The following is a 26,783-nucleotide window of genomic DNA, read 5'->3' as shown; positions in this document are numbered from 1 at the left end:
GTTGTTTGTCAGATTCCTTATGTTCTTATGTCTTAATTAAAATTGTGAATATATGTTGTAAACAGGAATAATTTCAAGGCTTTAAAAGTTCAGATATCAACAAGAAAATAAACAGTTGTCCATGGGAGAGAGGATATACTTTCTAAAGGCATGCCCTTGTCATTTGAAGCTGTCGGTAATGTGTAGCCTAGTAACTTTTTTTTTAACCAATGATAATAAATGAACTTATCTTAGCAGTATGATAGCTCCAAGGCAAGGGTGCATGTGATTATACCCACAGCCTTCACCAAGCAACACCCCAGGGAGCTTTTTGAACATGAAATTATTTACTACGGATGTTTTTATCTTTATTTATTGTGGTACATTGTTCATTAAGTACTTGCTGTGAAGATTATCAACTTCCTTCAGTTTTATTCTTAAAAACAAATCATTCAGATTTGATTAACTGAATTATATCCACACTAAGTCCAGTTTTGACAAATAAAGCACATTGTTTATTTGTACTGAAGAACTGAAAAAAATGGTGTCAGGGCAAGCAAGACTGTTTCTGAAAATTGAGTGAATTCATAATTTTTATACCAGTGAAATATAAAAATAAAACCCAAGTGCTACTTGTATAGTATCTCACTTGAGCACATGTTGATCTGCTGGATTAGCTTGGACCTCCTCTCACAGGCTGCTTTAAAGAAAGATCTTGAGCTCTGTGGGGAAACTGCAGATGTGGACACATTTGACTGTACAGTTGAAGATGAAGGCAATTTAATTTGCTCTCCCAAGCAAAAGAAGACCTTCTTGGTTTACTGCACACTGAATTATTATTCTGCCATGTTGGCAGTAAACATCTGGACACAAATTAGGGATAAGAGACAGAAACTAAATGATTATTGGGGTAGTGAGGCTGTGCACTGAGGTGTTTCCAAATGATTAACTGCTCTGTCCTTCTAAGGTCATTATTGTGGCTGGCTGAGAGACTGCTGGTCTGATTGGCTGGTGAGTGGCTGATTTAGCTTAATATAGCCATATTATCAAAGAAGTGTAGGAGATGCTGTGCCACTTGATCCTTGGCCAAGTGAGAGAAATGTTCACATTTGAGTGGGGGCCACACTTCTCCATATATTTGACTAAGGAGAATAATCCTGTGTGGATTTCCCTTTTAGCTAACCTGACTTATCAAACGTCAGTATAACCTAATGTAGCTGATCTAGCAAAGGTGTTACTGGGATGTGCTTAGTCTTAGATTTCACCCTGTAGCCAAGTTATATGAGGCAAAACTGGGGAGTGATGGAGTGATTTGCCTACATTACTGAGATGTGCCACCATGACCAAATTAAATTATAGAAACCTCCCCAGAGAAAAAAATAATCTTTGCATTCTTTGCTGCATTTAATCATATTGACTACCCTTTAGAAAGATTCTTCATGTGACTTGCATTCTGTAACCACTTTATTAGTATCAGCCACTTTAGCCTTTGGAAAAGCATGAATTCTTTGTGACATGTGCTGAGATGATGCCTGCTTCTTGACCTGCTACATCATACTACTAGGAGTATCCATGTGAAAAAACGAGACTGTGGCCATAAAGAAATACATATATTTTTCTGCTTTTGGTTATGCTACTAGGCTATAATACATATGTTCTTAGATTTTTCTGATAAGAATGACAGAAATTTTGAAGTGAGGTAGTTAAGCTCTCTTATCATGGTGCTGGAGAGTGGTGACATGTTACTTGTCGATTAGCAAATGTAAATAAGAATTTCTGTATACGCGATAACAGTGACACTATATATACTCTGCAATAATCCTTGAATACGGTGTGGTATTCAACTGATGCACTGTTGATATTAATGTGCCCCAAGAAAACATTCTGTAGACCATAGTGTTGGATCAATAGTAAAATTTTGATTTTGGTACTGATGTCAGCTTTTGCTCCTCAGTACCAAACAGGTACTCCGTTGCTTTGTTCTCCCGGCTTCCATGTGCCTCTCAGCTCCTCCGGACCTTGTCTATCAAAATAAGGAGCATGGTGCTCCTAAGTGGGTGTGTGGGGTTCCTTGGTGGTTCGAGCACAAAGATGTACTTGTATCATAATGAAAAGTGGAGGGGTGGGGTCTCCTTTTAGAGTTCTGGTCACGCTGATATATGACATGCTGCATGCAGGCACACCGCACTAATTTTCTTTGGTACCAAAATGTATATACTGCTAGTATAGTACCAAAGAAGAAATATATGGTATTTTCTGTAGCACCTTCCTATAAGAGTTCATCTGGTAAACAGGTATACATTTTCTATTAAATAAAATTAAATTCTTTATTTTAATACATTGTGTTTCATGTTGGTTGGACATGCAAGTAAGAATTTCACTGTACTCTTCAGACATGACAATATTACAAATATTATCACTACCATTGACACACAACAGGTTGGAACTATGGTGTTTGTACCAGATTTTGACACTACCTTCTGCTTGCCAGGATAGTTTTTTGTGGCCTCTCTGTTATCTTAAATGTGCCTGGTGTATTTTTTCTGACCTCTCTCATGAACAAGATGAACTGCTGGGTTTTGTTTATCACATCATACTCTAAACTTGAGAGACAAAAGCGCATGAAAAATCCCAGAAGTGTAGCACTTTCTGAGATGTTGGTGCCACCTCGTCTGGCATCAACACTCACTCCATGGTCAAAATCATCTTAGACCACATCTTGTCCATTGTGATGTGTGGTTGAATAACAATATCTAAAGTTATTGACCTTGTGGGCTTACTTTGTTTTGAGTTGTATCAACATGTTTGGCTGTCAACATAAATGGTCATCCTAATAATGTGGCCACTGGGTGTAGATCAGACAATGCCATGAAGTGGTGCAGGCTGTTTAAAGATGAGACAGAGGTAATGTGATTGACTGACAGTTGAGGTTTTTTTTGTATGTGTTAACAGTGAAAACAGATCATCTAGAGAGACTTTTTTTGCTGATTTTTAGATAGACACAGGGAAACATGGCTTCAAGACAACTCAATGGAATGTTGTCACATATAGATGTAGCCCTCTAATGTTTGCAATCTTGCATGTGGTACTGTTGTTCCATCTGGACCACTTTTGTATGAAATTCTTATTTCAGCTTCTTTAAAAAGAAAATGGCCTAAAGACCTAAAATTCTAAATAAAGACTGGCATTAATTCAGAATTCTTGAAATGTATTCCAAAAAGAGAATACATTTGCATTGAACAGTACAGGCCATGTAGTTATTTCATTATTTATTCTAGCTTCACTACCATTTTGGGGTGGGTATCTTTATTTTTTTTTTTGTTTTGAAAGCAGTTCTAAAAGTATAAATTGAATTGCTATGAAATTACACTGGGGAAAGATAAGAACCCCATATTGCTTGAGCATTCTGTTATGAATACGTAATAAGCCAAAAGAGTGGAACAGAAGTCATGCATGCAGGGAAGCTTTTGCCATAAAAATAATACTATGTCTTGAACTATAATGGGTGAGTCATGTTTTTTCAGGCTACATGGCCGCTGGTCAAATAATTTCGTGGAGGGGAGACCTCTGCTGTGAAGTAATAATGGTGCTGCCGTCCATGTCTATATGTCAAAAACTGAACTCCCAGTAGATTTCTACTACTCATATTATTCTTTGTGTTGTGTTTGTCAGTTTTGATCTTCTTAAAAGTATAGAAGATCTCAGTGTATTTATTTACTGACCCTCCCTTCCAAAAAGCAAATGCAGATTGTTTACAGAGATCACATTTTTGGGAAGTTATCTGTCATCTTTTCATAAATGCTTAAATAGAAGAAAGTCACTTTCCCAGCTTGCTGTCTATAATTTTATTCCAGAACTGCTAAATTAGTTTTATGTTTTAGTTGAAAAATACTTTGATGTATTCCGTTGTGAAGAGTCTGGGTAACTTTTTCTAACAAACTTATGCTCTGTTAACTTGATCAACTTTCTTAAAAAGAAAAAATAATCTTTTTTGAATAAAGAATGCGTTTTTCCCTACATCCCTTTCTTAACTTTCTCTTTCTGTTGGTGACCATGTTCACATTTGGCATTTTTGTAATCATTCTATGCAGTAGGTTTCAGACTCATTTTCATTTTCTCTTTGGACATAAATCCTTAAAGTCCCTCGTTCATTTGAAAATACGTGTCAATATGGACAACGATGATGATTTGCTTGTGGCCTAATTGCCCCTCTAGTGACGCCCATATGTTCAGCAAAATCTGCTAAACAGTTATAAGATGGCAGGTGAAACTGAGGTCAGTGAGCAGGTTGAAAGCTCTCACTCACAGCAAGTGTATCCAGGCTTTATAGCAGTTTAAGAAAGCACTAAAAATAGTGCAGAATCTAGTTGTGTGCCTCCAGCTTCCCCATTCCACTCTATATGGACCCCTTCCTGGCCTGTGGATCCAGACTAGAGTGGTGGCAGAGTTGCACATTGCAGAGCAATTATATCTTTTTTTATTATTATTAGCATTTGTACAGTACTCTACATTTAGACATTTCTTCTTTATTTTTAAATGACTTGTTATGAATTTTTATGGGTTTTTGCAGTATATGGAAAAAATATGCCAACTGGCTGAGTAAACTAGTGGCAAATCTGCTCTCCAAAGACATGGTGTGGCATTGTATTGCTGTTTATGCAGTGCCCTGGGGCAGTTGGCAATTATAGACATTCAAGATAGATTTTTCCCTTTATGTGCTGCCTGGCTTTGTGCTGTGTTCTAGCTGACTAACTGGGTAGGCTATGGAAGGACAGATTTCTTTTCTTCCTGTTTTAGAGTCCCTCTCTGGTATGTAAACTTTTTTGAATGAGTTAGTTAATGATAGATCTTCTCACTGACCATTAAATAATCATAAAATACTCTGAGGCTGGGATTGAGGAATTGTGTGTTATGTGCCCGCATCTAGATTACTTACTGGTATTAGATCTGCACACAAATGTTGCAATACTTTGACTATTGGTTATTATTAATATTGGGATGCTGTGCTTGTGCACCTGGGATTAGTAATGTGACCAAGAGCAGCATCTCTAAAGTTCCAGGCAAAGAGGATAAGAGGAGTAATTATATAACCAGCAATCATGTAAATTGCAGCCGGTGTTAAAGCAGCTGCTAAGAATCTGATTAAATGAAAATGGAAAAAAAGGTATTAATTAAATAAATGTAGGATACTACATGTCTAGTACTCGAGGACTGCTTTAGAGCAATCTGTTCGTTATGAGAGGCACTTTTTCTTCTTAATCCATTTCAATTATTTCAGCTACCACTCCAGAGATTTAACCCATCTGAAGCCCACCCATAGCCTTGTTATTTTATCTGCTTGTATCCTTCAAGTCTTGGAGCCTGGCAGTAAAACTGCTGAAATAACATGAACTTACTGCATTTTCAGCAGATGTTCAAATCCTGAATCCTCCCAAATGAGGACAGCAAAACAGAAAATATTTTTAACCCCTCATCTACTAATGCAGAGCTTTATCTTTCCCTAGCATGGACATGTATAGGTCAGACAGGTTTAATTCATATTTAGCTAATGTTTTGCAGATAGAGCATTAAATGCCCCATTTGCTATCTTGGGCATGGTGAGCTCAGTCATTTATTTTGATGATACTTCCTTTATTATGAAAGCACCTTCTTCTACATTACACTCTTTGTTGGTGCATCACTGCAAACATGGGGAATCACAGGTACTGCACTGTATATTGCATGTTTACCAGAAACAGATGGTTCATGGAATGTCCCTCCAAGTGTGAGTAAATGGGGCACAACAAGGGGGTGGTATGCTTTACCTCTTTTTTTTTTTTTTTTAATGGTACCCTGGAACATTTTCACTGTGGGAGCTAAAGTAAGACCTGTGTCATGGAGGATTAGCTGAAGACTAGGAGAATTCCACCAAAGCAAGAAGGCATCAGTGTCTTCTTATGTGTGACAGGCTTGGCTTTTTACTTAGAAAAGGGAGACTTAGAAATGTAGGGTTGTGTGAAGTCATCAGAGAGTGTTCTGGTTATTCTGGAGCTAGGTGGGTTTTAAAAGCTTCTCCTGTTGGTAATTTGGTGCAAAGGCTCAGCTGACAGGGTGGTAGTATGGCCAGAAATTGGTGCAAGAAAGAGATAGATTGGGAGGCGAGTGAAAAAGTTTTCTGTTATGTTGGTTGGCACACAAATGATTGAGCCGCACCACCTAATATTTAGGGGTTTGCCCTGGTATGGTCAGACCAACTGCAAACCACAAAAGACAGTGTTAGATGGCATTAAGTCAGTTGACCTAACCTAAAATAGTTGTTGCTTTCTCACCAAATGTGTGTGTGTTTGTGTGTTATCTCCTGGTGTTGGGTACAAGAAAAGGAGTACCAGCAGAATAGAGACCCAGCCTGGGACACCTGAATCCATAGTATAAACTCCCCAGATAATATGTAAATAGTCACAGCTGCCAAGACCTTTTGGGCCTCTGTTGTTTATTACTGCTTCGCCTTTTTATTTCCTGTTGATGTTATTTGTCTATATTTTTAGTGAACAGGCATTAATTCACAGGGGCAGGTTACATAAATACTCAAGAGCTGGGCGTGCAAATGATTTTTCAGTCATAGCTGTATTATTTTGATTGAACTTCCTTCTAGCTTTTAGAATGTATGCAAAAGTACAAGTAAGCATATAAATGCACCGCAACATTAAAACCACCTGTCTAGTATTAAGGCGGTCTCAAAGTGCTGCCAAAACATCTGTGACCCATCGAGGCATGGACTTCAGAAGGTATATTGTAAATGACATCTAGTTGTTAGCAGCAGATCCTTTAAGTCCTTTAAGTTGTGGGTTGGGGCCTCCACAGAAAGGACTTGTTTTTCCAGCACATCTCACAAATGTTCAAACACATTGAGATCTGGGGGATTTGCAGGCCATGTCAACACCTTGAACCCTTTTGGTCTTGTTCCTCAGCCATTCTGGAACAATTTTGCATTGTGGCAGGAAGCATTATTCTGCTGAAAGAGACCACTGCTATCTGGGAATAACGTTGCCATTAAGGTGTGTACATGGTCTGTAACAATCTTTAGGTAGGTGGTACATGTCAAAATACCATGCATCTGAAGGCCAGGACCCAAGGTTTCCTAGCAGAACATTACACAGAAAATCTCACCAGCTTGTCTTCTTCCTATAGTGTATCCTGCTGCCATCTGTTCAACAGGTAGATGACGAACACGCAACTGGTCGTCCACATGATCTAAAAGAAAACATGATTCATCAGACCAGGCCACTTTCTTGCATTGCACCATGGTCCAGTCCTGATGCTCATATTGTAGGCACTTTCAGTAGTGGACTGAGGTCAGCATAGGCACTTTGACTGTCTGGTACTGTGCAGCAAGCTGAGGTATACGGTGTGTTCTAAAGCATATTTATCTTATGGCCACCATTACATTTTTCAGCAATTTGTACTATAGTAGCTGTTCTGTGGGATTGGACCAGATGGACTAGACTTTTCCTTTCATGTGCATCATTGATTCTGTTTTTGGTTGTTTTTGGACCACTTTTGGATGGTACTAACCACTCCATACTGGGAACACCCCATAAGACCTGCTGTTTTGGAAATGCTCTGACCCAGACATCTAGCTATCACAATTTGTCAGATCCTTACACTTGTCCATTTTTCCTGCTTTCATCACATCACCTTTAAGAACTGACAGTTCACTTGCTGCCTAATATATTCCACTCCTTGGCAGGTGCCATTGTAACAAGATAATCAGTTATTCACTTCACCTGTCAGTGGTTTTAATGCTGTGGCTGATCACGTATACCCACATATATACACAGGAGTGTACACTACCAGTGTAAAGTCTGGACACACCCAGACATTTTCGTGTTTTTGACAGAAACTGATTCCTTTTTATTGAAGATACCATTAAATTGATTTAAAAGTACATCTAAGATATTATTAGTGATGCTAATGGCTATTGCTGTATTATATAACTAGTTTTTAATTTATTATTCACATGACTGCAAAGCCCCATTTTTTAGCAGCCAGCCTGACAATTCTGGGATGCTGGTGCTGGCCTAAGAGGCAGAGTTTCAAAAGAAAAAGCCGTACCTGCAACTGGCAAATAAAAAGACAAGATTAAAAATGGGCAAAAGAACACAGACACTGCACTGAAGATGACTGGAAAAGTGTATTATGGTCAGCATTCTGAAGTTGTCTTTTCTCTGGTGCAGATGACACCTGTTTTGGACATATATTTAAGGAAGAAGCCAATTGAGGACCTGTCAGGTGTTTGTTTCTTAAACCACAAACTGTGATGTCCTTATCCACTTATGCAAGTATTCACCTGGGCCTTCCCCTTCTTTTTCTGTCCTAATCAGATCCAGTTTGCCCTCTTCTCTCAAGAAAGCAAGAAACTTAAGATTTAATGCAAAGGTGTCAGTTACTAATTTGTTGTATTTAATAACTTTCTTTCTGCCAAAACAAAATTAGACTAACACGATTCTTGAGAGAGCTATTTCATTTTGGCTGTTTTTGAACCCAGAAGTGGACTTTACAAATACCATTTCGATATATCGGAATTAAAACTTATAGTTTTAATAGTTTAATAACAATATTAAAAATATCAATAGAATAACTAAATATCCCAAAATTTCCAAAATGCCTTGACAGATAAACAAAATTAGCCAACACGTTTTTTTTTTTTGTTTTTTTTTTTTGTTTTTTTTTATTATCTGTTGTTATTAAATCTTTGGCAAGTTAGAAGTTTATGCACCGTGTCCCCTTTTTCACCACGGCGCTTACAGTGATCACACAAAAAAATGGGGTGTGCTGTTTTATGCAAATGAAGGCCATCTGCAGACGTTAAGTGAAACCAACAAAGTTTGGCAAAGCTCAAAAAAGACTAATTTAGCAAGTGCAAGTTGCATTTACAAAAGACCCTCTCCTCCATCCCAGTTTATTTTATTCTGGGCTCTATTCTGAGAAATGCGTTGCCAAAACCAGTGTGTGCAGTGCCAAACCCTTAAAGAACAATCTCTCTTTCTTTTATACCCCACCCTTTAGAAACTCCCACACCCAAGTACTTGTTTTTAGTAAGTTTTACTATTGCAAACTCGCATGCAAAGCACAGCGTATTCAAAAGGAATCTCTGCTTTTTTGATTATCACCACCTATTGTGAGGTTATAGTTGTCATAATCTGTGAAGCAAGATTCGGGGAGCTGGACAGTGGCAGTGTGATGCGCTTCATTTTACTGTATATACCACATCACCGCAATAAGGCTGAGATAAACCAATTACATTTTTTTAATGCATGCATAGCCTTATAGTTTTAATAAAGCTAATACTGTTGTCCTCCTGCATATCATTATTAAGTTCAAAACACCAAACAGTGATCAGCGTTAAGTGCTTTTTGAAGTTAAGAAAATGGGGGGTTGGGGGGGAAATTAACTGATGGAGCCAAGCCATGATAGAAGAGAATGAAGCAAAATGTGATGAGAAAAGAGCAGAGGATGGTGCTTTTAAGTGAGTAAAATTAATAGTGTGTTGACATTTATTCAAACAGTTTATAATGAGGCAGTAGTAATTTTATGCCTTGGAGAGTTGTGATTCCTTCTCACACCAACACCACCAAGGAATCAAGTGAAAAATTTATATTAGTCCCTGCTTAAAAAATACAAATGTTGTATACAGAAAAGTACTTTCTTAGTTGCATACATCTGGTTACACTCTATACAGTAATTGGAGGTGTTGGCATCAGTAACCAGCAGGGATTGTTACCACTACAGTCCTGGGTAGCCCAAGATCTGGAAAGGGATAAAAACAGTATCATTAATGTTGTTGCTGTTACCCAAGCCTCTTCAAGGCAATGCATTTTAGTTTAGTCACACAAGAAAACTATGGAGGACCACCTGTTCTGTCCTTCCCAGTACACCTGTGTGGTGAGGGGAGCATGTACTGAACACCAGTACATTGAGTTATACTTGTCACAGGTTCCTCATGATTATAAGGCATACTTAATAGCCCTGTTCAGCCCAGTGGAAGTGGTCAACAAGAGTTCACCTAGTGGGTAGAAGAAACACAAGACTTGGCAAAGAAGTGTGCTTTGTTTCCAAAAGGTAAACTGAGAACTATGACTTGCAGTGAGTAAGTGCACTAGCCACCGCTTGGGGTTGTTGGAGACCCCGTGGCTGTAGCTCTATACCCTTTTGTGTGTCCTATACTTTCCCTGCTAAAAGTTCTTCTGTTATTAATAAAATGGGTATTTGTTGGTACTTTTGATCCTGTGTGTCTTATTTGGGTTCAGGGTCAACTCTGCAGTTCCCCTTTAAGTCCACTTCTCACACAAATACATGCATTGCAAAATTCTTGGGGCAATTGCATTGTCACAGATTACCTCTGTTAACAAAGTAGATGTGTTCCAGGGTTTTAGTTTGTTATGAGAAAGTTTGTTATTCTAGGTAGATTTAGCATAGGAGGAATATGGTGGATGTCTTGGGGCTCCTGCTGTGTGCTATTTCCTTCCTCAGCGATCCTACAACACCACGATTTTGCATGGCTTTCCCCATACAGCTCCACGCAGTCTCATCAACCTTGTTCATTGCCACTTTACGCCTCACTAGGGGTCAGAGGCAACACCATCTGCTTCACCTTCTCCAACTCTGTGAGACGAACCGAGCTAGGATCCGTAAGAAGGCTCACTGGTGGCTGTGCACCGAGACTTTTGGATGTTAGTAGCGGAGAAACCTCTCTGACAATTATCTGAGCCCCACTGCCCTCCTGTCATGACCAGGTCCCAACCCCAGTTGTTCTGCTACATGGCATTGCTCTTTACAAACTGTATTTTAGTTTATTGCTTTAAGTTTCTGTGAAATATTTTGCAAATTGTATTATTTTATAAAAAAAACAAATATTAATATAACTACAGTATGTGTGAAATAACTAAGCAGGTGAATTCCTTACTCGTTCCATTTCATACTGCCACAGAAGTTAAGGCTCTTTAGAGTATCTTTTAAATATGGCTTTAATTTTGTTGTTGAGGTTTTATCTGTGATTTTTTTAAAGTTAGTCCTATTCTGCCTGATGGAGTAAATGTTTGTGTCCCGGTTGTCAGGTTAACTTCAGTTGTGGCCATAGTTGTTTGGGTCATCTGGTTGCTTTGCAGAAAATAAAAATTTGGGGAATAAATAAAAACTCTGTCTGCGTGCAATTGTGAAGCTGTCCATTATAAAGTCCAAGGCTGGGTTGGCAGTGTGTGATCTGTGCCTTCAGGAGGCTGTTCCCACAGTGATTCCATTACCATATGTAACAATATATTTAAAATGTCTTCTTTGTATTATAAACGTACCTCATCACTGTGTCCTAAGCTGTGATGCTGTGACCTTTTTTTTTTTATTATTATTCTTGTGCCTTCACTGTGTCTACTACAGGACAGAAGCTCGTGTTTACCAAAAGGAACAGGACACTTAAAGCAGAAGTCGTGCGCTCAGATTGTCACATCTTCTCCATTGATGTTAAACCCCAGCAGCATACTTCAGAGCCAACACGAGGTGGCATAAATCAGCTTGTCCGATTCGGAGTCTTACCGCTTTACTGCTAATTGGCTAACAGTAAACACTGAAGCTTTGCTATGCCAAGCTTGTGTTGCCTGCCCACCACTCTTCAGGAGTGGCATGAGCCCAAACCGCCTAATGTTTGCCTGCATATTGTGGTTTCTCTCCACAAAGGAGCCGCAAACTATGAATTATGTGTTGATAAGCACTGTGTCTAACTTGGTGTTCTTCCTTTCTTAGCCCTCTAACATTTATATATGCAGTAGCTTTTTTATATAGCTTTTTGTCTTCAATTTGGCTTTCTTTTCTTGTTAACAGTTCTATTTATTTTGTTCTTCTCTGTTTTTCTTCTTCTTTTTTTAAATCCATTATAGCAGCTGCCCACAAGTAAACTGAGAAGCATACGCTAGGCTGTTTTGGTGGGTGTCAGTAAACTTTACATTCTTATCCTCTTTATTACTTCAAGCAGCCTAATCAGAAGTGGATCAATGTTAGCTTCAAGGGATTTTTAACCTGAGCTGTGCCACAGTTCGTGCACAAATAGAGGGAACAAAACACACAAAGAAAGCCCTCTCAGGTGCAAGTTGCTGCTTTTAGCATTTTATGATTACCAAAAATAGAGATCTCACAAAGAGATTTTTCTTGGTTAAGCTCTTGCAAAGCTTTGCATCTGAAATGAAAAGAAAGAGCCGTATTGACAGCATTCCTCAGCTCACACTGCTTACAGATAAGACGGAGATTAGCTCTGAGTGTAAGAGAAGAAGACACTTTGTCTCTTGGTTGTTGCTGCATGTCAGCAAATCCCCCCCATCAAACCCTCTCTAGAGACAGCAGCTCGAGAGCCCCTTGTTCATGCGCTCATTCTTAATTATGTGTTCCCTTTAATAAATTAGAATGGGAAAGATGAATGTTTCTCTTAAACTGCAGCGGGGGGCTGTTTGGGAAAGTGTGTACGTCTCTGTCTCTGTGGCGCATGCCGTCTTGTTTTAATTTACTGTGTTGACAGCTCCCATTTAACTGCACTACGCAAACAGCAAAGCCTCCGCAGAGTGTACCTTTTTCTGTGCTTACGTGATATTTTATTTTCCAATGATGTGCATATTGGGCCGCTTACGCAAAACATTCCATTTGCCTGTAACTGGCTACTCATGTTTTCAGTTTGGCAAAGCACTGCAGTCCCAGTCAACTGCTTCCCAGCAGAACCTCCTTGAACAGCACTGTGCACTGATTTCATTTGACTTAAGAAGAGAAAAAAAAAAAAAGTGCACATGGAATGCTGGAAAGAGTGTGGCTTTGATTATGTTGTGTGTGTTCTGGGAGCTTTAATATAAATATTAATACATGGATGATTAAACAGAGCTGTGAAAGTGCATGCGTGCCTTGTGTGGGGATGCCTAAATGATTGCTTGATTTTCTGAAAGGTCACATGAGTGCAGAAATACCCTTTTATTGACTTGTTGTGTCTGTACAGATTTATTTTTATATTGCATTCTTCACCACATCTTGGGTCTGAGAGCTGTACAGATAAATGTAATGCAAAATGTACAGCATTGAGATGACCAGCTTTACCCGTGTGTTTGTTTTCTGATCTGTGCGTATCACTGGGCACACTCGTACTTCAGAGTGTTCAGTCAACTTAATGTCACATTTCAGGACAATGAAAGTCGCAACATGACACAAACAAGTCCTTTTTATCACCTGATCTCTGTTGATCTGTTGCTTGTTACCTGAAAAATTTTACCTGAAATTATTTGACACTCATCCATATAGACCCATTGATGCGCAGAGCTCTTGCCAATATTTGTCAGCCTTATAGTTTGCAGAAATTTTATGAAGATGCATTTCCAAGCAGGGTCAAGGTGCAATGATGCTCAGAGGCCTAAATGATATTGCTTGCCTTCCCCTACTAAACTAAACCTTTTGAATTTTCAGAAATGCTATTTGGTCTTCATGTTTTTAACTTTCCTTCATGCTACTTATCTAGGAAATGATCCTCATGGAGAAAGGATGCTTTTGTCCTGAAATTATGAAGTACAGTTAGAACTTAGAACTATCATGGCCTAAGGATTTAATAATTGCAATATGGTTCAATTTTCTTTCATTGTAAGTATATTATATGTTTTGTTTATTTTTAGTTGAAGATGTGTGTATTTTATTGCTTTTAAGTAAAGTAGTACTTTCTGGTCACATTAATTTTACTTAGTCAATGGTTTTATCGAAATCAAATTAGAATTAAAAGTTTGCATTGCTATTTGTTTCCACTAAAGCCTGTGATGGAACTGGGCCATCAGCAAGCCCCAAACCCAAACATGATCACACAAGTGCAATCCCAGTTTCAAATAAAGGATGGTTTACTAACCAAAAATATCTCCAAACGTTGACAAGCCCTAAGCAATGTCTGTCTCTCTCTCTCTCTCTCTCTCTCTCTCTTTCTCTTCAAAGTACTATCCCCACAAATCACCTCTCTTCTCACCACCACACTACCCACCTCCAGTTGAGTGTTGCCTTCCATCCTCCCAGCTCTGACTTTGCTGGACAAGGGGCTGTGACCCTTTTTATTGAGGACCCGGAAGTGCGGGTCATACAGAAGTCCTGTGAATTGAGGAGAGCATCTCCCTGTAGCGCCCCCTTGTGGCACCTATGGACCCCAGCAGGGTTGCACTGCCAGACTATTCACTCCCTGGCATTCCCTGTTGTTTCCCGAATGGGCGTCGATATGTAGGGCTGCTGCCATCTAATGCCTGGGGGGATTAAACATCCCCCGAAGACAGTTAGTTATTTCCTGTCCTCTTTTTTTTTTTTTTTTCCTGGTCAGGGAAGGTATTAAGCCCCTGTTCGGTTGGGATGCCTGTCCATTTATTTGGGGCTTCCCACCCGGGTAAGGAACTAACAGTTTTGTTTGGGATGTCAATCCATCCATTAGGGCCGCCAAGTCCAGGTTCGACCTCCTTCTCTTTCTTGCCCAGGCTTCCCTCGTGGCTTCCTGTCCAGGTAAGGGATCTCCCTGGTTCCTGGCCAGGATGCCCAACCATCCCGTGTGCCACCTACAAGCCATATTCAGACAGGATTCAGTTTACACTGGCAGGTGGTTAAAGTCATTGTCACCAGAGGACCTCTGTCATTTTAGTCTTGTCTGAATCACTCATGTCAGTAACTTTTTACAGACTGCACATTCATGTCTCAACAAAAATTACAGGGCCTTTTACCTTCTATAAAAAGTCTGTAAAGAAAAATAAACCCATCTTAAATCACTCCATGCAATTTGACATGTCGCTGGATTTCTCTCATTTCAGTGGTTCAGACAAGACTATTACAGAGTTCATCCAGTAAGAATTATTTTAACCAGTGCCTGAAGTGAGCAGAAAGAACTGCCAGTGTTCCTTGTGGTGCAGCCTGAATAACATGGCGATGGGGTATCCCCTCGGAGGTCTGAGGCATGCTGATAATATAATAATCTCAAAAACGAGGGGTAGCGGTCCCCTTTGAGGTTTGAATGGACATATTGAAGTTATAAATAATGGTTGCTAATGTGGTCCAAGCTGACGGTACACAACAGTACAAATATGTTAACTACTGGTGCTCATAAGGCAAGAATTGTGAAATGCTGGTCTGTGTACTGCTGCATACCGGCCCACTTCAAGCACAGACTTTTTCCCACCTCCTGGAGTAAAAGTAATCCTGCCCGAAGAGGGCTAAAGTCAACAGTATTCATCATAGTGTACTGTACATAATGTGAATGGTACTCTGATAGTGATAACCATTATGATTTTGGACAGGGGCAGGATCAGTCATAAAGAAGAATGAGATAAACAGGAGACTACCTTTACCGTATTGGGAGTTCCGTGAGTTGACTGAGGGTTTTACAGTGCCCCAGTACAATATACAAGGTGGCACACAAAACTATAGCCCACCACATGATAAGGAGCTCCAACTTCATTTTAGCAGCAGCATACATAGCCAGGTGAAGCGAATGAGACTTTCCACTGGTGTTTTTTTTTTTTTTTTTTTTTTGGTAATTCTCTTATCTAGAAGCTTGCCGAAGAGCAGAGACACTGTATTCAGAGGAAACGATGTATTACAGTTGTGGAGATTTATGTGCACACAGGCTCTTGAAAGCTGACAGTATTCTTTTGGAAGTGCTACTACAAAATGCATAATTCAGCAGCTAGTGAAAAGTGGTGTACTGTAGTATTGGTTCTTTGAGCAATGCACTGAAACCAAGAAACCCCTTAGTCTGCACTCCAGAGGTTGCTGCTGGCATTGCAGGTCATATGAAAAGAGGTAAAGCCACTATTTGGCTATGTGAAACTTTCATTGATTTTTCAGTTGTTGCATTAATTTTTCGTAATCTTCGCATGCCATAGACCACTGCAGCGTGCGCTTGTGACCACTAGTTGTATATAGAGACGTCTCCATCAACTCACAGCACCTCAACTATCCATGGCAAAATCAAACAGGTTTGATCTTATAGCAAATTATAAATGTGTGTCACAGGCGGCTGGCAAGCATTGAGTACTCTGATAAAAGTGGAGTGAGTACAATGGCTACCAAAAGAAAAGCTCAACAGATCTACAAGAAAAAGAAGAGAAGAGAGTAATGGTGGCCTAAAAAAATGAGGGAAACTGGGTGTCCTGGACTGTGCAAACAGAGAAGAGGCTGATGGAACTTTGGTACCAGCACAAATGTCTATTTGATGTCTTGTCTAGGACTTACCATGACCGAGTGGAGAAAGAAAAAAGATGCTCCATATTGATTGGCTGCCAAGATATGTTACCCTTCTGATAAATTTGTAGAGTAATAGGAGATTTGAAATTTTGACGAGAAGTCGCAAGGGAGTCATGTAATTCGTTATCCCCTGTGATTCATAGTTCTGCAGTCTGACATCTTCAAGCCTGCGAGATCCAGCAACTGGAGCCTTTAAGCATGACATATGGTCCCTAACTTGAAGTGGTATAGTGTGACTCTGACCTAAGTTGACAAGACAGTTATCACAACAGCTGGGTTGAGGTCCATTTTCATAAATATGTTATGGCACACAGACTTTTACACTGGTGGTTTAAAAGCGGTCATTAACATTCTTTAACATTTTCTAGTAATACTAACAAATCATAAGTGTGACAGTATGACATTTGTTGTTCTTTTATAATAAAACTGTTAATGGCATCAACAGTAAGACTGGGCTCATTTTTTATATACCACTCTGTACTGGGGCTCCTCCACCATTTTATATTTCTGCGATACAGAAGTCCAGGAGAACCTCATGTAGCACAGTAACTTTTCCTACATTCTTCAAACACACCCTAATAACTCCTCTTCTTAAGAATTCTACTCTTGACCCGTCTCAAGTAGGTAATTACAGACCAGTGTGTCTCCTTACCTTTCTATCCAACACTAGAACATACACTCTCTAACCAAGTCTCCACCTTTCTTCTACAGATCTGACTGCTTGGTCCTAATCAGTCAGGCTTCAAGAAGGGTCATTCAACAGAAACATCTTTTTACTGTTGTCAATACATTACAGCAGGCTATTGCTACCAACATGTCTTCTATCCTTATCCTGCTAGATCTCTCCTCTGCCTTTAACAGGATCAACCACCAGATCCTTTGTGCCAGCTTCTCTGACCTTGGCATGACTGGGACTGCCCTCTGGCAGTCTTGGGCAGATCCTACTGTGTGTCCTAGTGTGGAGAGATGTTACGGTGGTGCCCCAAGAACTGGTGCTGTGCCCTCTCCTCTTCTCTGTATACACCATCTCATTAAGCCACTTTATCAAGTTCTGTGGTTTTTCTTACTCATGCCATGCTGATTATATGCAACTATACCAGTCGTTTCCTCCAGAGGGCCACACGGTATCAGCTAGAATCTCTGAATGTCTTGCTTATATTGCAACCTGGATGAAGGAACACCATCTCCATCTCACCTTCATAAAGACGGACCATCTTGTTATCCCAGTTCATCCATTTATTCAGCACCTCATCTCTATCTAGCACCCTATATCTGTTCAGCTTATGTTGGTATATAACCTTGGGGTAATGATCAATGACCTGCTGTCCTTTAGAGATCATGTTGTTATGGTTTCTCAGTCTTGCAAGTTCACTCTGTAAAATATCCTCAAAATCAGACCATATCTGACAGAGTATGCAGCACAATTCCTAGTCCAGGGTTTGGTCCTGTCATATCTGGGCTACTGCAGCTCTCTGCTGGCAGGAGTACCAGCATGTGTCACCAAGCCACTGCAGATGATTCAAAATGCAGCAGCCCATTTGGTGTTCAACCAGCCGAGGCAGGCACATATCACTTCTCTTTTAAGATCACTATATTGACTTCCCGTAGCGGCATGTATTAATTTCAAATCCTTGATTGTTACCTACAGTAGTAGTCAGTGGGTCAGTACCTACAGGTATATATCTAGATACACTTGTGAGGTTCTGTGTGCCTTTTCGGCCACTCAGATCTGCTAGTGAATGGCGTCTGGTCATGAAACCTTTGCATGGCATTAAATCTCAGTCCAAACTCTTCATGTGTCACTCCTAGCTGGTGGAGCAAGTTGCCCACCTCTATCCAAGCTGCTGACATCCTCAATGAGTTTAAGAAGCATCTGAAGACTCTCTTGTTTGCTGAGTTTCTGTCTAGCTGATATTAGCTGTTAGGTTTTGTAGCCTAGGAGCAGAACTGCCATATATTTTGTAGTGCACTCTCAGTTTGTTACGGTCAATTTTGTGACCTTGTCCTATAATGCTTGTTTCCCCCAGACTGATGTTTACTCAATTATGTTGTGCTGTTTTGTAACGTCCGCTAAGCAAATAAATATAAATTAAACAATATGTGGCATTATGTTAATCCTGTTTAATATTATTGTGGAGGGCTACCCAAGGTTGCCTCTTGTTTCCTCTAGTTTGGAGTATCAAAGTGTGTCTGTACATTTTCAAATGATGGCTTATCAGGTTGTGAATGTCTACGTCGACTGGAGTGTGAGGTGGTCAGGATAAGAATTTATGCCTCCAGTTTGAAATTGTGGTCTCCTCCAGAGATGAATAACTTTCTTATGTCAACTTAGGGAGAAGTGTGAAGGAGTTCAAGTACATCGGGATCTTTTTCCCAAACGAGTCTAAAGATGACTATGAGCCTGACCCACTAATTGGTGCAGCGTCAGCAGCTGGACTGTCATGACTTTGTAATAAGCAAAGGCCCAAATAGTCTGCATCCCTGTCTTCACCTGTGGTAACACGTTGTGGATAGCAGCTTCAAGAATGGGACTATGTGTGCAAAAATGAGGTCCTTCTGCAGCGTTTCTAGGATGGAGATCTTAGCAGTCTAGGAAGATGATTTTCTGGACTGAAAGAGGCCAGAGTTGTAGGATTAAGTTGGCATTCTACCACCACAGCCCTCACCAGGGTGGGTACATGGCACAGCTATAGATAGATTTTTTGTTTTGCCTTTTCAAAGCAGAACACACACCTTGTTGACTGACCACACTATGCAAACATCATTGAACAGGTAGAGAGGCACGGACTTTGCTGCAGACAAACAGTGTGTTAAGCAACAGTCCTCATAGTATACGGCACATTTTCAGTATTAAAAAGGACAACAAACAGTTGTCAGGCAGGATGGTGTTGTAGTGGTTAGTGCTGCTGCTGCCTTACAGTTCCACTTGTGCTTTCTTGATGTCCCTCAGTCTATTTGGGTTTGCTGCTGCTTCTCGACATCCTGTAGATTAGTGTGTTATGCTACCTGGCTAAACTAAACTGATCCTATATGAGTGTGGATGTGTCAGCAGGCTCTGCAAACAACTGGTGTCCTGTCCAGGGCTGTCTCCTGCCATGACCTGGCTCTGCCGAGACAGGCTCCAGCAGTGTGTGCCTCTGAATTGAACTAAAGGATAGATTTGGTATTTTTCAAGTCAAAGTTGTTTTTTCACATTCATGGTATATATTATTTGTGACAACTCAACTCGATATCTGTATAGCAACTGCCTTGAAGACTGCACAGTTTGGGCGCTATATTTTCACTTTTGGCTTACCTTTGCCTATTAAATCTGAGGATATTTAGACTTTCAACATTTTAACTGAAGCACACATTTTAATATTTCAAATATTTGACACAACTATTCTTGGTTCTTATGTACTTCTACCTCTTGAAGTAAATCATCATATTTCTTCTAAACAAACCAAATTAGGACAGCTTACACTAATTCAACCTTTTTTTTTATAATTGTATTTACCCCATTCCAGATCGTGTTTGTTCCATTACAAGGCCATATACAGCATGAAGCACAAGGAAGGTGCTAACTCTGGATGGGGCGCCAGTCCATTACTGGGCTCACTCATACATGGCCACTTTAGAATCCCCAGTTAACTTAAACCAGACAGAATGTGTGAAGACCTTGTGGAAAACTCATGCATTTACAAAGGGGGGGATATGTAAACTGTAAGAAAACACTGACCAGACTGCCGGGTTTCAAGTCCTAACTCTTGGAGCTGTGAGGCACCAGTACTAAAAACTGCATGTTTGGTTCCAGTCTGTTAGAAAAATTGCATGTGTCTGAGAAACCAATATTACTAAATCTAAGGTGAGTCTTTTCCAGGTTTGTCAGATTTCCTTTGTTGCTTAATGCTCAAGAGAATGCACCGAGCAGCTTTGGTGTGGTGCTTTGTAGATGTGAATACAAGAGCAGGTGCTCATCCTGCAGTGGAAAGTGTGCGTGTGTTTTGTGTTTCCACAATTTGTGATGATGAGTGCCTGCTGGGATCCTCGTTTCTGCTGGCTCAATGTTTCCTTGAATGAGCCCTGGAGATGTAATAATGAGGGCTCACTAATGCTGTGTCTGCATTATAACAAGTCACAAAAATGTTACACACCCACCCACCTGTGCCAACCCTGGGATGATTTGCCTTATCCTGCAGCTGGACCTCTGGCTCTCTTTACGTTCTTAATAGCAAACTCCTTTTGTAAAAGTATCAAGCCTTAGCAAGCACATTGCAAGATCCTTTGCAAAAAAAAATCAATCCATAAATACAGTAGTTCAATTTGTAGATAAGATGGCTTTGTTCATTTTGAGCAGAGTCTCTTAAATTGCAAATAAAGGAGAAGCCTTCGGTTCTTGTGTGAAAGAAAGCCAACGGCTAAAGCTGGCCACCATTCTGCTTTCTCCATCTGGTTCCTGATGGGTGGGTGGTACTATGATTGGCCCATCCAGTGATCCATTTTTTAAACTCATTCTTGCATTATTGGGTCAGAGAAAGTAATAGTGGTGGTAGTAGTGGGATTACAGGCGTATAGCGAAATTGTTTCTTGCACTTCTAACCAACAATTAAACATGTTAACACTGTCCAGCACAACAATAGACAAGAATGGCTTACAATACCATGCCACCCCATACCTTACCATTTTATAAGACTGCTTAATCCTTTGCAGTGGCCTGGAGCCAATATGTCAATTCATTTTATCTAATAGAAAACGCAAATCTGCTTACCTGAGGTGCGCCTTACAGATTGAGGGTGGTTTTTCTCCGTCCTTTTTTTTGGGTTTCCCTATAATGGAGGTTTCATCATGTGCCAGTCCAACTGTTTTGCCTGCACAGCTGCAACCAGACCTATAACTAGGATGCCAATCATTGCCTAAGGATGCTCCCTTGTACCAGGCCAGTTTCCAGTTGCCCTGTCAGTGTAACAACCCATATTTGGGAAACTGGAGTTCCCAGCAGACCCTCAGGATCACAAGTAGAGCACCCAGACTCTACCATGAGAGCACCTGAGCCATTTGGTTACAAAACCTGTGAGGTACCAATGTTGCCCACAGTGCTCATAGGCCACCACAAGATTAAAGAACAAGACAGAGCAGTTCTATATAGCTAAACAGTGGACAACAGAACCATGACAACCAGCTGCCATCTTTGCATCCCATAGATTTTATTAATTTTTTTTTTTTTATCTCCACTATTGATCTTGGCTGCACCGTGCTCCCAAAACAGATAAAGAATAATCAGCATTGTCCAGAGTGGGTTGGAAAGGATGTCCTGACACCATGAGAAATGTGCTGAAACAAAAGCCACACAGTTTTGGGGCCAGGAGTGGCCTTCAGTTCTTGTGTGACAGAAAGCCACTGACTAAAGATGGAGACTCTTCTGCTTTATAAACTGTTTTCTCCATTTGTTTTCTGATGAGTAGGACTGTGATTGGGTGCCAGCAGTGAAAACTCATTCATGTCCCCACCCCTCACACACAAACTGCAGGTCTTTGAGTCAGATAGCCATAGTTTAGCTAAATGGCTTCAAGTGAGTAAAGACCCTGTTGTCTTCCAAGTGCCCTGTGAGGCTGCCATATTAGGCAGTGGCAGGCTCTCCCTGTCCCTCACTATGTTGGTCCATTTTCTAATCTTTCTTTCTGTGTCTTTCCTGCTTTCAGGCACACGTTCTGGCAGTACCGACGGGAGAACCCCAACTCCAAAGTGGGCGACCCACCACCTGATGGTCAACCAGGCTTCAACAGTGGGGTGATGCTCTTGGATCTGGAGGCAATGAGGCACTCGGAGCTCTATAACTCCCTTCTGGAGCCCAAGCTGCTAAGCCATTTGGCAGACAAGTATCACTTTCATGGCCACTTGGGGGATCAGGACTTCTTCACCATGGTGGGCATGGAGTACCCATCCCTCTTTCATGTGCTCGATTGCTCCTGGAACAGGCAGCTGTGCACCTGGTGGCGGGATCACGGCTATGCAGACGTCTTTCACCTCTACTTCAACTGTGAGAAGTCTGTCAAGATTTACCATGGCAACTGCAATACTGCCATCCCTGAAGACTGAAGGGGACCTTGTGGCTGATGGTGTGGAGGTGTGTCATCTAGACCTTCGAGCAGAGAGTGGCTGGGTCCATCCTGCCCCCACCAGTTATTACCCAGATTGCCCTCTGCTTCATTTTGAATGTATCAGAGTGGGATGGTAGCTCCCAGTTACAGGCTTATGCCTGTTTACAGCCTTGAGGGTCTGGATGCTCCATTCTATTCCAGGGCTCCTCAGGTGGTGTGATGTGTGAAAGGCACACATTTTGTTCTGACCCTTCATAAATTTTATCATTTTGCTGAAACATTTTGTTCTGAGTAAGAATTCCCTCACAGTGGCTGTTGTGTATGTAACTGTTACCTTAAATGTTGTTGAATGCCACTTGAGGGGCTGTGTTATACTCTGACTGAAAGAGAATGGGTGCTCCAGCCTGGGTCAACATGAAGAACAGACTGTCGCATTAACAGCTGCCTTTTAGGGTGCTCATGTTGAGCCCAAACGTGAGAGCCCCTGTAGTTCTTAAGTGGTCAGCCTATCTTCACCCTGTCACCTTCCTTCCTTGAATGTAAAGCGTGAGTGATGAGTGTCAGGGATGCCCCCTCATCCAGAGCCTTTTTATTGTTTTGCCACCTATAACTCCTTACAGTGACTCTGCTTATCTTCTCTTGACACATTCCATAAACAAGTGTCACTCTGACTCCTGGTAACACGGCAATCCATCCTCACCATGGGTACTCATCATGGAACGGGCTGACCACCACTTACCCCCTAACCTTGAAGTATGTGGCACATGATCCTTACATGAGCATGGGGGTCAGTGTGTACATCTTACAAATTTGAAATACCATCTCCTGGGTGTTTTTGTAAGAGGGTTAACCAAAAAACAAGAATAACTACTTCTTGTCTTGCCTTTGATACTTTTTGAGAGGGGCTCTCACTTGCTAAACATCAGAAGGCTCACCACAGATGACCAGGATTTGGAGCCATTGTGTTCAGGCTCTGTGCCCGTTGTTTAACTGTTATGGCTGGCTTTTTTTTTCATGCCCGAATTTAATTCCAGCTAACAAAAACTTTACATAAAAATACTAAGTCTTCCTTTTTTGTCACCCCAAATATATCACAGCAAGGCAGTGATGGATGTGAATGTAAGCGACTACCTGTCTCAGTTTTGAGCATGTTGTCAATGTTCATGTTGCACCCAGCTGATGTCAGTGTATAGTTGCCCTCTAGTGGGCGCTGCCAGCTGGGTTTTGGGTGAGTGACAAGTGCCTGTCAGGCCTGCAAAGACTTGGAAATCAGCAGAATGAACGATTGTCTCTTTGTTTCTTCAGATTGACTGTTTCTTTTGTCTTTTCAGGACTATGCACTGATTTGTAAAATTGTAATAAAAATGAAACCAAGAATGAGCCAAGACCTTGTGGTATACTTACTGTGTGCATGTCCTTCTACAGTTAAAGTTTTTGGTCTTTTTGGCAAGTGTGTCGTTGTCATTGTTGAGCACTTGGCTTGAATGTGCCTGGCCCTTCTCACATTGATCCTTTTGTAGGACTTGCTCTTACTCAGTTATGTAGGGAGCTAGCACTGCACTTGTCCCCATTCTTCATCTTTTCTGTGTCCCTCCCTCCAAAAAGTTCTGAATTCACCCCACTCTCTCTGTTTGACACTGAAGTTAAATCCAAAAAGCCCTTCCCAGCCTCACTCTTGAGTCGGGCTCTGCCATTCCTTTGCTTCAGCATAGAGGAGCCTTTGCTTCTTGCTTAAAATTCTATGAATAATAATGATCTGAATCTTTATTTTTTTCAATTGTTCATGTAATTGTGTTTTTAATCTAAATTCTAATAGTGTGAACAGAACACCAGATACCTTTGCTGCTCAAAGCGTCATCCTGTTGCCTTGTGTGAAAAAACAATGTCCTCCTAGATTTAGTAAGCTGTAGTACCATATTTAACCTCGGTTCCTCTGACCAAATGTGTCCTGTAGGTCATCTTGTCAAATCCTCTCCATTCTGGTCTGCATCATTTTCATTTCCTAGCAAGAATGGCTTGTTTTTAGGTCTTAACAGAACATTTCTGAGAGCTTGAACCGGGACTTTGACGTGACCATTGTAAAAGTTCTGTTTAGTTTTCAGTCATTTGGTTGTTCATTTGTTGGCTAGTGTGTTTTGTATATGGTAATCTCGTAGTATGAGGCACTAGTGCTACAGATTCGGCGGACAGTCCCTTTTTGTTCATAAGGGTACTGCCATATGTCATTCGTCTGTCCCTCCAGACCACAGCCTGCTTTATAACAGCTTTTGTAATTAAGAGTTCAGTTTCTGTCACACCTGACACACAGACCGACCACTTTGGAATTTTCTGTTGCACGTGAAGACACTGGGGGGCCCTAAGGCCAGGTATATATTTCACACAACTTGACCCTTTCTCCAGTGGACGCTCCTGCTACACAAGCATTTTACTGTTTATACTTGTGTGCATACTTAACGTAAATCTGGAGGAATGCACCAGGTGGCAATGCAAGATATTATCACAGTGAGAACAGGTTCGGCTTCACTGTGTTGTGAATTGCCTGAAAGATCCATTAAATTCCAATGACACCTTACTGCAATATCCCTGTAAAGGATGTTTAATGATTAAATCCATCAATCCAGGGATGTGTCCATTACAGAAAACATTGGGCACGAGGCAGAAACAATTCTTAGACTGGGCATCAGCTCATCGCAAGGTGAACACAAGCACTCATGTACACGCTGGCATCATTTTAGTGTCACCAAATCTGCATATCTTTGGAAGGAAACCGGAGCAGACGGTGGAAACCCAGCAGGAAAATATGTAAACTCCAGGCAGGGAATACCAGCGATGTGACTACCTGCGAGACAGCAGTGCTACTGCTCCGCCACCGTGTCACCCCCATGTGTGTAATTATTAACAGTATTCATTTTTTAAATGAAATGAATGATTTATCTGTAAAGTGTAACATACAGTATGTGACACTTAAATATAAAAGCACCACGAATGCATCTGTATGTCGGCATTTTGCTTCACCACCTCAAACCATTCATCAAACATCGAAGCCCACACATCGATCCCATAGGATCCGCATAGAGGCTTTCTGTCACATGTAGATAATAAACAGAGACTCTGACATCACGTTCCGTCTTTTAGCACACTGCGCCCCTCCACTTTTTGCTGGTACTGCAACTCGTGCACACGTCACGTTAATTTGTGAGGACCTGCTCATAGGACGCGTCAAATGAATGCTGGGAACGCATGGCATCCATGATGCGAGTGAAGTATAAACGAGCCCTAACAAGGTAGAAATGGTTCCCACTATGGTCGAGGTTACAGGGTCCTTAACTTCTTCTCTTTCGTCCACAGACTGAAGAGCAAAGCATGAGAGGATCTCTGAAGTCAATTCTGGGGCAGCCCACTTGTTTCTCCTTGATAGGTTTTTATGAGATTGTCCGACAGGAGGTCTGCAGTCAGTCTTAAACCTGTGCTAAATAGTACAGAGCTGCCCTAGCAGACACTCATATTCATAAAAAAGCATTAGCTTGCCATTTTGCATCCTTCCATTATTTGGTTTATAACAAATTTGTCATTGCTTTTGCCTTGTGTATTAAACAGGGTACCAGGGTGGTCCCCAACACTTTTTGTCCCTGCTTTTTTTTCTGATACTGTCCATAGGGAGATCTTTTCAGACCTTGTGAGGATCACCTGGATGCAGTTTGGGCAAGTTTGTCATTTTTTTCTGTTTTTCTCTCCCACAGTTCCCTCTCCTTTATAGTGGTGTGTAGAGAAGTTAGTTTGGAAACCCAGAGTTCCAGTAAGTTGAGAAAGGCCTGAGGATGTTTGACATCATATAGAATATATTATAGATAATATAGAATATATTGTAGATGATTTGGTGATCATCGTTTTGAAGGTTCACCCTTGTCCCAAGTCTTCACCATTTCCATACGACGGACATCATTTATTGTATAAATGCTGGCATGTTTTTGAACATAAATAGTTAAGGAAACAAAATTTCATAGTTTATGAAGTTAAGGTGACTTGTGCAGATGGCAGGAGGACACCTTCATATTGATGTATGCAAGATCAGTTACCTCGAAATTACAATAGAGCACAAAAAAAGTCTGCAATTGAGACCCTTCATCGGTAGGAGCTTCCTTTGACAGCTTTAGAAGTTTGGCATCGTCTTATCAAAAACATGGCAAATTTCCACTGTTTACGTATGTCTCAGTGTTCTTGAATCTTAAATAAAGGCTTTGAAGGAGTTGAACCTTTTCAGTTTAAAAAAGTGGAGAGAATAAGGGGTGATGTGACTGACGTGTTTAAGATCATTGATTCAACATTACTTTAAAACAGGTTCTTCAACAAGAGCATGGTGAGGAGGCAAAGATGGCAGCTACCTGAAGGCACATCCCCAGAGTTGTTTCCACAGCCACATAATGCCTGTGACTCACAGCACTCCACTAATGTGAATTACATGGCATGGCC

General features: G+C 40.8%; 1 protein-coding gene across 1 annotated transcript in view; it reads left to right on the top strand.

The window, feature by feature from the left end:
• xxylt1 (xyloside xylosyltransferase 1) overlaps positions 1–23,790 on the top strand; it is a 129,365-nt gene extending 105,575 nt beyond the window's left edge. Inside the window, exon 4 of the mRNA XM_028795042.2 lies at positions 21,915–23,790. Coding sequence (XP_028650875.1) covers positions 21,915–22,311 — 397 coding nt within the window. The 3' untranslated portion in view covers positions 22,312–23,790. The remainder of the gene's footprint in view (positions 1–21,914) is intronic.
• Positions 23,791–26,783: the final 2,993 nt, after the last annotated feature.

This window comes from Erpetoichthys calabaricus, chromosome 2, assembly GCF_900747795.2.
Source record: "Erpetoichthys calabaricus chromosome 2, fErpCal1.3, whole genome shotgun sequence".
Classification (NCBI taxonomy): Eukaryota; Metazoa; Chordata; class Cladistia; order Polypteriformes; family Polypteridae; genus Erpetoichthys; species Erpetoichthys calabaricus.
The sequence above is the reverse complement of the archived record's forward strand: the minus strand, read 5'-3'. Positions and strand labels throughout refer to the sequence as shown.